The sequence below is a fragment of the Mustela putorius genome, unplaced genomic scaffold, assembly GCF_011764305.1.
Source record: "Mustela putorius furo isolate JIRA1106 unplaced genomic scaffold, ASM1176430v1.1 tig00000281_pilon_pilon_pilon, whole genome shotgun sequence".
Classification (NCBI taxonomy): domain Eukaryota; kingdom Metazoa; phylum Chordata; class Mammalia; order Carnivora; family Mustelidae; genus Mustela; species Mustela putorius.
The window spans coordinates 2,982,131-2,995,233 of record NW_025421343.1 but is presented as its reverse complement, the minus strand read 5'-3'; the positions used below and the strand labels follow the sequence as shown (position 1 = coordinate 2,995,233).

Here is a 13,103-nt window from a genome sequence, read left to right as displayed (position 1 = left end):
CATCTGACCTTGGGCAAGTTACTGAACCACACTGGGCCTTAGTTTTTCATCATTAAAGTGGAGAAAACCATTTTTGTCTCACAGCACAATGGTGGTGAAGCCTGAGGGAGGGAAATCCTATCATGTTCCTGGAGCCTCACAGCCATTTCATGATCGGTAGCATCATTACTGCTACTGCCCAAGACCACTCAGTGTGATGGAAACAAGGTAGAGGCACGTATCAATACGGTCGACCCTTGAACATGGCTTTGAACTGTGCAGGCTCACTTCTGTGAGGATGTTTTTCAGTACGTTTGTTAGAGAAGGTTTGCTGCTGTGTGACAATTTGAGAAAAGTCTCAGCCAAGCTGTGTAATCGTTGAGTTGCCTTTCCCTGAAGGTAGTTCTGTGAAGAGGCCTTCAGGGCGATTTGGAAGGGGGTTGAGAAATTATGCAATCCATGCCAGTAACATGGATGCAGACAGAATGATTTGTGTCCGCTTTTACAAGCCACTCACGGCAGTGGGGGGTGTGGGTGGGATGGTCTGGCTGGATGATCAGGAAATGGGCAATGGGACCTCAGTTCGAATATCCGTTTCAACATTTACTAGCCGTGAGACTTGAAGTATTACCTCAGCTTTATAATCTTCCAGCTTTCTCATCTGTGAAATGGAACACACAATGTCTACTGTGAAAGATTAATGTAAGAATTCAGTGATGTAGGTGAAGTGCTTACTTTGTGTATTATGCCTGGCGCTCAGAAAATTCTCTGTACAGTTTAACTGCCAGTGCTGGGACTGGATTAAAGGCCCTCTGACTCTCAGTTGAGTGCTTGTCTGGTCATTCCACGCTGACCTGACATCCTCTCTAGTCAGAGCCACTTCCATCAGGCAGGCCGTCTTCACTGGAGCTTTGTACACCCGTTGCTCCAGACACCCTTGTGGTCATGTGTGAGATTTCTGGATTCTGCCAGGGCTCAAAAAAGCAGCTGACAGCAGCGGAAGCTACTTTAATCACTACTATACATATCTGGTCTACGTACCAGTCTGCTTCCTGTAATGGACAAAAAGTTTTTTGCTGAGTGAGATGTTCAAATGCGTGTCTGAAGGGACCTTCTGTCATATATCTCAAGAGATCTTTAGAAATATGAAAGGCTCCATACTTTCCCTGCCTCTCCTACATCTGTCTGGGATTGTTTAAGCATGAGTAATTAAATAAAATGAGGACAGGCAGAGATTATCAAGAAACAGACAGGTTTAGCAACTTACTCAGTTCTTGGCAAATGCTAGGACTTGTAACTCATTCTCCTTTCTGTTGGTTTTTGTACTTTTAAAAATGTGTTTTCAGTTAATAACTACTTCTTTATTGGAAAAAAAGCAATATATGCACAAGGGAAAGAATTCCAAAAGTGCATTCATAATTAAAGATGACCTTTCTCTTACTTTAGGCCCCTTCCTTCCAATCCTGCTTCTGGCTGCCACTACTGTTAATAGTTTCTTTCTTTTTTTTTTTTTTTAAGATTTATTTATTTATTTGAGAGAGGGAGAGCATGAATGGGAGGGGCAGAAGGAGAGGGAGAGAGAATCTCAAGCATACTCCATGCTGATTGAAAAGCCCATTGTGGGGTTCGATCCCAGGACCCTGAGATCATTAACCTCAGCCGAAAGCAAGAGTCAGACTCTTAACCAACTATGCCACGCAGGTGCTCCTTGGGAATCTTTCCAGAAATGTTCTATGTCATATTTCAAGCATATATAAGCATATATATATATTTTTTTTTTCTTTTCAGATAAAATAAAAACATGTTCTGTATACTGTTTCATGTCTTGCCTTTTCCCAGCTCAATCCTACAATTTGGAGACAGTTTTGTATCTGAATATAGAGTGTTTTCTTTTTCTCTTTAATGATTACATAATAAATACTCCATGGTATATAGCTGGAGTAGAAATGATTTACCCTCCGCTTCCAGTGTGGTTCTTACACACCTTTTTGTTGATGGCAAACCATTCTCCCAGTCACTCTGCTCCAAACCTTGAGTGATACTCAAGGTCTTCCATCCCCATATCTAATAAGTCATGCCAATTCTGCTTTTTTCCATTTCTCCACTCTCTTTCATTCTCATGGCTACTTCCTGTGTTTAGGCCTTAAAATTCTTAGAGTGTTCAGCCATATCTAAATTTTCTATCTTTGCAGACATCACACACTTGTTCTTGATCAAATTTCATGCCAAGGTTCTGATTGTGTCACTCTGAAAAACCTGCAGTGGGTTTCCATTCTCTGTATTACATAAAAGCTCAAGTAGTGATCAATAAATATGATTGTGAAATTCTAAAGTGGGAAATTTATGAAATGCAAATGCCTGGATCAGAATGTCCAGATAGTTTAGGACCTTTAGTCTGTATTAAAAAAATGTTTCCAAGTGCTTCTGATGCAGTCAGTTGTTGGCCTGGTGGAACCATTAGAATAAAGTACAAATCAGCCCAGTATTTCTCTTCAGGGTACCTTTGTGGTTCCATCTTTTACTACTACTTCTCTACACACCAGAGCATATAAAGTTTTTTTGTTAGGTTTCTGGATGCTCCTAACACCTTCCAATCACACCTTTTAAACTACCAGGCCCAGTCTTTCTATGAATCCTTCACAGCCAGAAGTGATCCCTGAACTCGATTCTCAGAACTGGCTCACAGCCGCATTCTGTCTTATTTCATAGTTTGGGGATTCTCCAGCTTTCTCCCCCTGAGAGCGTGTAAGATTGCTTTCTGCAGAAACCCAGATTCCTCTTTCTTCTTATTCGCGAGTACAGAACCTTGCGCACTTTGTAGCAAGGGTCTTAAACAAGAATTTGTAGAATCAGTGCCATTGCCTGGGCTGGTCACCGTTGCACATGCGGTGTCGTTAACTGTTCCTGGCTTATAGTGGGGTTTTCTACACGCATTTGTGGATTCTAAGAATAAATGAGCAGGACCCAGTCGGTCATTGCCCAGAAAACTACAAGTCCCAGCAGGCGTTGGTGGGTGACGGACGCCGACGCGGTGATGCAAGGGGGCGTGCCGAGCCCGAGGGAGGGGTCGCCCTGCGGGTAGCCGGAGGCCGGGGAGGCTCTAGAGCCTAGGGTGAGAGAGGGAGCGAAAGGTGAGCAGAGTCGAAGGAGGGGACGCGCTGCGGGGCTCCCCCAGTCTATGGAGCGGGGTAAGATGGCGGAGGCGGAGAGCCTGGAGACAGCCGCGGAGCACGAGCGGATCCTGCGAGAGATCGAGAGCACCGACACGGCCTGCATCGGGCCCACCCTCAGGTACCCCGGGGACCCGGGCCATCGATGGGCGGGCACGGGCGGGACGGGAGCCAGGCTCCTTCAGGGCTGTGAGCCCGGCCGTCCGCCCGCAGGGCCAGCGCCAGCCCCTCCCTTCGGGGATCCCAGCGAGCGACCTCCACTCTCGGCGAGGCGGGTCTCCCTCCGCAGCCCGGACATGGGGTCCCTCCTCGATCGCCGGCGCCCACAGCCCAGTTACTCTGGAGTCTCCTCTTGCCTTCCTCCAGGCTGGGGCAGTCTTGGTTCTCCCTCCGAGGCTAGTACGGAGCTGGGCGACTAGAGCGCGCCCGGCAGATGGTGGCTCTTAGCAGATCTTCCCCCTGGGGACATCACCCTTCCCCTCGGACTCCAACTCCATCCAGTCCTAGACACAGGTCCTGCTTTACAGACAAAACATAAATTCACCCACGGTCTGATGATCGGAAGTTAAACTCGTGCCTCTTTAAAATCACAGTCATTTCTCAGAAACGAGTTTCTGAAAATCTTAGGCCTGGAAGGAAGGAAGTTTCCGTCAACCCGCGTCCCTCTCCTGGGATCGGATACTTGCTGAACCCTGGTAGTAGGAAGCCTTTTCCAAAGGTGAAGCCTCATCGTAGTCTCATCGTTGAGAAAAAGTTACTACCCCTTTTGCCTACCCCCTTATACTCTCACTTTGCCCCCCTCACCCCCATTTTATTCGTAGATGTCAAACCTCCACCTACCCCAACTTCATGTATTTATCAAAACTTAGGCACCACTTACTATGTACAGTGCAAGACACTGTATTAAGCAGTTTACAAATGAAACTTATTTCAGTCGCAGAACAGTCCTATTAGGTGGGTCTTACTATTACCCTCATTTTACAGATGAGGCACAGAGATGTTAAGTGACTTTCCCAAGGTCACACGGAAAAGTGGTGGAGTAGTGATTCCTACTCAGGCTGCCTGGACCCAGGGTCTGCATTCTTAATCTCTGTTGTTATGTCTCAGTTGGTGATTATCATCTCTCTGTACTTCCTGTTAATTACTCACCAAATTCAATTTCAAATCACCTTTCCCTTTCCCCTCTGTTCACTAGTGCCCTGGAACTAACTCATTTCTTCATCCTTCCTGTTGTACCTCCTGATCTCCATGCAATCAGTAGATGGTTAATTCTCCTACCTATCTTGTACAGTCTTGGGATACTGCACCTACCTTCAAAAAAGGAGTTATTACTCAATGCTTTTTTTCTTTTCTCCCATAGGGAGAGTTGCCTAATGAAAGGGTGTTTGGACGGGGAGCAGGCTGGAGGCTTTCCCCCTCGTCTCCACCTGCACATCTTTCTTCTCCGGGGCACATTGTTAGCCTACTTCCCTCTGTGCCATCTCTTAGCCTACTTCCCTCTGTGCCATCTCTGGTCATGACCATTCTGAGTAGTTTGCCTTTGTCCCTTATTGCACTGGGATCATGACCTTCATATAACTTTCTTTTTCCATTTTCTTGAGCTCTTAAGGGTGAATGATCCTTATTTCATTATCTTTTATAAAAACTACAGAAGTGCATTATTCTATATGCTAATATATATTATACATATATGTATGATATATAATATATAAAGTATATGATAATATAAATATATATACTATATATTATATAGCATATATAATATATATTATATAATATACTATAATAATGCACATATTCTAAGTGCATTATTAATGGTTATTAACATTGGGTTTTTTATGGCACAGAATGTTAACTGGAGATACTGAAGATGCTGTCTCAGTATTTTACTAAGAAATTTGGCCACTGAGCTTCAGTTTGGAGCCAAGCAAATTTCTTATTGGAGCAGTTGGGATTACCATAGTTTTTAGGAAGGATTCTTTATCAGAACACCATCAATATTGTCTTGAGTTGGTTGTGGTTTTCAGTTCCTATGGTTCTTGGTTTCTGTGATAAGTGACTTTAATTTAGTGTTATCAGTGTAGTTTGTTGTGATTTATTATGTTAACTCCCCACTGATTCATAGGGCATATCTGTTTGGCCTGTAATTTTCTAGTGTCTTGACTTAGGCTATATGCGTTATGGTTAAAATATGTTACTCATTCTCCCCCAGATTTGCTTCATTATTATCATCAAGTTCTTTTTTCCCTAGAAGGTGGGGTTTTGTGGGGGTAGGTGAATTATGGGATCTTTTGCCCTAAGGGGACATGGTTAAAAAACAAAAAAAGGTTTGAGAACTACTGCTCTGTCCTACAAGTTTTTATTACTTTTCCTGACTCCCTGGATCATTGTTAGGGACTTTTCATTTTTGACCTTATCCTGTATTTTGCAGGTAACCCTAAATCTTACTATCATCCCCAAGATTCAGTCACTTGAACATCCTGTAATGCAAGACTAGTACCTACTGTTTTTTGTCTTTAGTCTGGGTAGTTTCTGCCCATATTCATAGGGGATGATCTCACCCCCTGTCCCATTCAGAGACAGCAGCAGGCACAGACTTAATGTTTCAGAGCCCATGCCTTACCCTGGCTGCCCCTCCATCACGACTTGCCCCTCAGTTTTTCCATCACAGTTATTACGTAGGTTTGATTAAGGCGGTGGTAGGCTCTGTTCCTAAACTTTCCGCTCAACTGTACATCTCAAGTTCCTCCACCCCTTTTCATAGTCCTTTCTATTTCTCTCTTTTGGAGTGGCATTTTTAAAGCACCAGGTTCTTAGCTGTTCCTGAGCTAGGTTTTGTAACGGAAGAGGAGCTAAAGAAGAAAATGGTGAATTGTGGTAAATACAAGATTAGTATCCCCAGCCCCATCCCCACAATTCCTGCTCCTTACAAAAATCCACGAAGATGCACTGCCTAACCAGTCTTTTCCTTCTCCAGCTATTGCTTGTGAACCATTACGTGCTTTCTTTCCCTTCTGCGATACCAAATTTTTCTTCCAATCTTACCCATTTTTGTTTGAGGAGCCACAGTGGCTTGACTTTTTCATTTTATAACTCTCCTTATTTTAATCTTGAACAGTGCATGCAAAGGTAGTCAGTTCCCATACATCATAAGGGAGTGCCTCTCCTTTTTCACTGTATTCTGAAAGGCCCAAGCATATCCATGCATACAGAGGCTGTTGCCTAACACGTTCTTTTGGGAAAGCAGCCATCTCTTTCTTTTCGATCTTCCTCTTAAAAATTATTTTGTTAGCTGCAAGTCCTAATTTTGCAGATGAGGAAAGCGGCCCATAAGATATTGGGGCCCGTCTTTTTAAAATTTTTTTATTTTTAATTAGTTTTTAAAAAAAGATTTAATTTCTTTGAGAGAGAGTGCCTGCATGAGCAGGAGGAGGGGCAGAGGGAGAGAGACTCAAACAGAATCTGTGCTGAGTGCTAAGTCCATCACGGAGCTTGATTTCTGTGAGATTGTGACCTGAGCTGAAATCAAGAGTTGAATGCTTAACCAACTGAGGCACCCATGCGCCCCAGGGCCTGTCTTATTTTTAAAATAATATTGATTCCTCTTCTGTAGTGCTAATACTAAAATATTGATCAGAAATCACTCATGAACAATGGCTCTGTATTTTCATTTTTCAAATCCCATCTCTTATTTCTAGTCTTCTTTCATAACACTATTCAGTAGAAAGCATTTCCTCATTTTGCTCTTTGGGTACTAGCAATTAACATTCAGTTTTATTGCCTTTTTAAAAAAAGTTATTTATTTATTTATTGGTCAGAGAGCGAGGGAGAGAACGCACAAGCAGGGGGAGCAGCAGGCACAGGGAGAGGCAGCCTCCCCGCTGAGAAAGGAGCCCAGTGCAGTACTCAGTCCCAGGACGAGATTATGACCTGAGCTGAAGGCATACACTTAACTGACTGAGCCACAGGCATCCCTTAATTGCTATTTAAGATTTTGTTTTTAAGCTTTTAAATGTAACAGTGAAATATATAACCTTTAAAAATATAGCTTTATTGAGATATAATTAATACAGCAAATAGTTCACCCCTTTAAAGTATACAATTCACTGGTTTTTAGTATATTCACAGAATAGTGTAACCACTACCATAATTTAATTTTAGAACATTTTTATCACTTCAGCATCCATTAGTAGTCGTTCTCCATTCTTTACCCACTCCCCAGGCAATACAACTTTTTGTCTTTATGCATTTGCCTCTTCTGGACATTTCATATCGATGGAACTGTACTGTGTGTGTGTGTGTGTGTGTGTGAGTGTGTGAGTGAGTGACTTAGCATAATATTTTCAGGGCTCATCCATGTGGTAGCTTGTGTCAGTACTTCATTTCTTTTCATGGTTGAGTAGGATTCCATCGTGTGGGTATACCACATTTTATTTATTCGTGAGTTGATTGACATTTGGGTTATTTCCATTTGGGGCTTTAGAACACTGCTTCCGTGAACATGATTGTACTAATTTTTGTGTGGACATATGTATTCTCTTCTCTTGGGTATATACCTAGGAGTAGAATTTCTAGGTAAGCAGCCAGCCTCCATCCAGCATGGGGCCCACTGCAGGCTTGATCTCATGACCCTGAGATCATGACCTGAGCCGGACGCTTAACCGACTGAGCCACCCAGGCGCCCCTGCCAAACTGTTCTCTAAAGTGTCAGTACCATTTTACATTCCCACCAGCAATGCATGAGGGTTCCAGTTTCTCCACATTCTTGTCACCACTTGTTATGGTTTTTTTTTTTTTTTTTTTTTTTAATATTAGGTATCTTAGTGGGTTTGAAGCTGCAATTCACTGTAGTTTTGATTTGCATTTCCCCAATGGCTAATCTTTTCATGTGCTTATTAGTCATTTGTTTATCTTCTTTGGAGAAAGGTCTATTCAGATCCTTTGCTCAGTTTTTAATTGGGTTGTCTTTCTATTGTTGAGTTGTAGGAGTTCTTTATATATTCTGGATAGAAGTTTCTTACCGGATATATAATTTTCAAATACTTTCTTCCATTCTGTGAGTTGTTTTTCCATTTTCTTGGTGGTATCATTTTCTGCACAGAAGTTTAATTTTTATGTAGTCCAGTCTGTCTTTTAAAATTTCTTTTTGCTTGTGCTTTCCTTTGAGACTGTTGCTTTATATATTTTGTTGTTACAAACCTGTACTATTGGTGTAGGGACAATTTTTTATCATGCTTATTTAGCTAAGTTTTTTGTAAAGCTGTCTCTTAGAGAAAACAAATTGGGATGTTTTCAGTTGCTGTATTGTTCAATGTCATTTGGTAATTAAAAACGGGGCCCTGTTTTCTTCATTTACTGCTTTTGTGCCTTTGGCTACATGGCTTTGTTTTCCATCCTCTGCCATCCCCTATTACCTAAGTTGTGCAGAAACCAGTTAAGCAGAATCCTTGGTTCATGACAGGTTATCATTATTTGCACATGCATGGACCTCTTTAAGCAATTAATTATTTTATTAAGCAACTTACCACCTGAGCGGGCAAATTTTTCTCTTCTGCTAAAATGGGGATGATACCATGTACGTTGCAGGAACAGTATTTAAAAAACAGGAGATAAAGTATTCTTCATGGGTACCTCCTATGTGGTAGTTACTCAGACAGCGTGAGTTGTCTTCTGTCCTGTTACCTTTGAGTTTGCTCTGTGGACTTAAGTATTTCTGTTTTGGGAGTTATGTTAGTTTAATGGTTCTTACACCTTTTTGTTTCTTGTTTGTACTCACCTCTTTTTTTTTTTAAAGATTTTTTAAAATTTATTTGACAGACAGAGATCACAAGTAGGCAGAGAGGCAGGCAGAGAGAGAGATAGGGGGAAACAGGCTCCCCACGGAGCAGAGAGCCCGATGTGGGGCTCGATCCCAGGACTCTGGGATCATGGCCTGAGCAGAAGGCAGGGGCTTTAATCCACTGAGCCACCAGACACCCCTGTACTCACCTCTTTTTTTTTTTTTTTTTAAGATTTTATTTATTTATTTGACAGAGATCACAAATAGACAGAGAGGCAGGCAAAGAGAGAGAGAGGGGGAAACAGCGTCCCCACAGAGCAGAGAGCCTGATGTGGGGCTGGATCCCAGAACCCTGGGATCATGACTGAGCCGAAGGCTGAGGCTTTAACCCACTGAGCCACCCAGGCGCCCCTGTACTCACCTCTTTGAGGGACATAATAATGATCAGTAATCAGACCCATCAAATAATTATTTTGGGATGGAGTGGAGAATGGAGGAGCAGATTAGGAAACAGTTATAAAAGCCCCTCCAGTGATTCTAATATAATCCTCCTTGACAATCAGTGAGGGGAAAGATACGATCTCTCATTGGTGATTGCTTATTTTTAATAATAGCTCCCTTTTAAAAGCAACAGTTTTATATTTTAGTTCTAAATGTTAGATGACTTTTAGGAAAGGTAGAAGAAACCGACAACAAAAACTTAATCCTACCAGCCTGTCAAAACTCTTGTATTTGCGTATTTCTTTTTAACTTTTTCTGTATGCATTTTATTTCATTAGGTATTACAAGAGTACTATCATGTTTTATCTTGGTTTTTCAGTTAATGTGTTTATATAGTTACATCCATGGTTACATATTATACAGCTATATCATTTTAGCGGCTTTATTCGTTCAACAAATATTTATTGAGCAACTTTTATGCACCAGATACTCTTCTCAGCTCTGGGGTACAGCAGGGAACAAAACAGATGAGTTCCTGCCCTTATGAACATTACACTCTTGTGGAACACTCACAGAATAAACAAGCAAACAAATACACAGAGTAATGGTGTTTAGTGACTAGTGTTACACACAGTTGGGTATTGTTTTCCACTAGGTGTTTAGAAAAGGTGCTCTGGCAAAGGCTTGACTATAGTGAAGGAGCAAGCCATGTGGCTCTCCAGAAGTCTTTTCTGGACAGAGGGCACCGTTCAGTGTGAAAGCCCTCAGGAGAAGCATAGTGGTGGGAGGCATTGGTAGATCAGTCTGAGTCCAGATCATGTAGGCTAAGAAAGAGGTACAGGAACGTTTTGAGCAGCAGAGTCACATGCTCTAACTTAGGTTAAACAAGGAATATTGGGTGCTATGCAGAGATGGAGTAAGAGAGGAAAGAGGGAAGTCGGTCAAGGGGTATTTGCAGTAATGAGAGGCAAGAGGTGGCTGTGGCATGTAATGAAGTGTTGGGAGGAGGTGGTAAGAGTAGCTGGATCTGAAATATATATATATATTTTTTTTAAAAAAATATATTTATTTATTTATTTGACAGATCACAAGTAGGCAGAGAGGCAGGCAGAGAGAGAGGAGGAAGCAGGCTCCCTGCTGAGCAGAGAGCCCGATGTGGGACTCGATCTCAGGACCCTGAGATCATGACCTGAGCCGAAGGCAGAGGCTTTAACCCACTGGACCACGTAGGCGCCCTGAAATATATTTTGAAAGTGGAGCCAAGAGGGGTGGGGGAATGGGGTAACTGGGTGATGGACATTAAGGAGGGCACAGGATGTAATGAGCGCTGGGTGTTATATAAGACTGATGAATCACTGACCACTACTTCTGAAACCAATAATACTTTGTATGTTAATTGAATTTAAATAAAAATAAATAAATTTTTAAAAAAAGAAAGTAGAACCAAAATGTTGGATTAATTATGAAATTTAAAGAAAAAAGAATCAAGGATGATTCCAAGGCTCTTGCTTAAGTAACTGGGTGAATGTCGTTGCCATTTATTGGGATAGGGAGTAAAGGGTGAGGAACTTTATTTTTCTTCATAGCACTTAAATTCCTGCTTGACATATAGGCTCTTGCATCAAAATTGATTTTCTAGGAGGGGAGAGATTTTCTTTCTTTCTTTGCTGCTGTATCCTGGGAACCTGAAGGAGTGCCTGGTGTACAGTTGGTGTTCAATAAGTATTTATTGAATGAATAGAATACAAGAATTTTACCACAAACTGTTAATTATGTGGGGGTTGATTAACTGATTTGTAGATTAACTATCAATCAGAAGTGTAATCTAAAATAATTGTCCCCTAAAATCAGTTTTGTATTTTGTGTTGTGTTATTAAAAGTTTGCAAATTTTAGTATGATAAATCTAGTGATTAAAATATTATAACCTAAGGGCACATTGTGTAAATAAAGCTTAGCATTCAGAAAATTAGAACTGTGCATTTGGGGAAAAGGGAGTGGGTAGCATTAAATAGGTTTCATTAATATAGGGAGTAGGAGAATGACTTTTTTGTGGTTTGATAAAGAGAAGTTATATTTTATTTTAATAACATAATTGAATTGTTAAGCAAGTTAGACAAATGAATAATTGAAAAAACCCTCTTGTAGCTGATAAGACAGTACTGATGTGGTTCAGTTAGCAGTGGACTCTGTGTCTGATTTTATTTGAGCTAAATAAACAGAAATTTTCATTGAAGTTCTTCCAGTGGAAGTTTATTCTGATGTGTCATCTGATTAATTAGATTCAAACCACACAAACATTAATAGTCACAAAGAGAAGTTAAGTGGGAGGACAGTATTTGGCAGTCATTCCTTTGGTGAATACCAAGAGTTTATTAGTTATCAGATCCAATATATAATGCTGTGAGACTGATCTCCTGGAAATATAATGTTGAAAATAAAAAAAGAATAGATGAATTATCTTTATTTGTCTGGATTTGAAATATTTATTTAATTTTTTCTCCCATTCCCTCTATTTCCCCATTATTAGTTTGTTATTTATTCTTTCATTATGTTCTTAATGCAGATATAAGCATTTATAATTTTATTTTCTCCCCTTTTCACACGATAAGTAGTATGCTGTATAGCCAGTTCTGCAGCTCAACAATATCTTTTGGAGAGCTGTCCATACCTGTATGCAGAGGTTTTCTTTACTTTTTACAGCTACATAGCATTCCATTATGTGAATCTACCACCAATCATTCAGCCAGTCCCCTATTTATGTATAGTGGGGTTATTTCTAGTCTTTTGTTGGACAAAATAAGGCAGCAATGATTAACCTTGAACATTCGTCATTTATTTCTTTAAATTTTTTTTTTTAAGATTTTATTTATTTATTTCACAGAGAGAGATCACAAGTAGGCAGAGAGGCAGGCAGAGAGAGAGAGAGAGGAGGAAGCAGGCTCCCTGCCAAGCAGAGAGCCCGACACGGGACTTGATCCCAGGACCTTGAGATCATGACCTGAGCCGAAGGCAGCGGCTTAACCCACTGAGCCACCCAGGTGCCCCACTTTAAATTTTTTTAAGAGAGAGAATGTGTGTGTGTGTGAAGGGAGGGGAGAGAGACAGAGGGGGAGGACCCCCCCATTTGTTATTTCTTATTGTACTTTTCATACTTTATACTTTAGGGTGCATTCCCAGAAGAATGATTGCTGGGGATGTGTGTGTCTGGGTGGCTCTGCTGGTTAAGTGTCTCACTTTGGCTCAGATCATGATCTCAGGGTCCTCTCCTGCCCACTCTGCCCCCTCTCCTGGCTCATGCTTGCTTTCTCTCTCTCTCTCAGATAAATAAATAAATTTTTTAAAAAAATTCTTAAAAAAAAAAAGAGAATGATTGCTGAGTAAACTGGTGAATGTAGATGTAATTTGGTAGGTATTACACTCTTAAGAGGTTGGACTATATTGCTTTCCCTCTAGCAATCTATATTGCTTATTTCTCCATAGTTTTTTCCATAAAGTCTGTATTAGACTTGATTTTTTTGTCAGCATGATAAATATTAAAGGGTATTTCATTGTAGTTTTCATTTGTACTTTCACTATGAGTGAGGCTGAACATTTCTTCATATGTTGTATTATCTGTGTGTGTGTGTGTACTGTCTATATCCTTTGCTTACTTTCCTTTGATTTCGCAGCATCAGTAAAGAACCTTTTGTTGTTATGCTTTGCTTAAATACACCAGGAGTATACAGAGCACAGT

At 40.9% G+C, this 13,103-nt stretch overlaps 1 protein-coding gene across 4 annotated transcripts in view; it reads left to right on the top strand.

Moving 5' to 3' along the window:
- EXOC6B (exocyst complex component 6B) overlaps positions 1-13,103 on the top strand; it is a 651,357-nt gene that overhangs the window by 29,861 nt on the left and 608,393 nt on the right. The window contains exon 1 of one of the 4 annotated variants that reach the window (XM_004742188.3): positions 3,017-3,270. The exons of 1 other annotated variant lie outside the window; for it this stretch is intronic. In XM_004742188.3, the coding sequence (XP_004742245.1) occupies positions 3,158-3,270 (113 nt within the window). In that variant the 5' untranslated portion in view covers positions 3,017-3,157. Of the gene's footprint in view, positions 1-3,016; positions 3,271-13,103 lie in introns of those variants that run through there. 2 more of the 4 variants (XM_004742185.3, XM_004742186.3) reach the window with 2 other exon arrangements.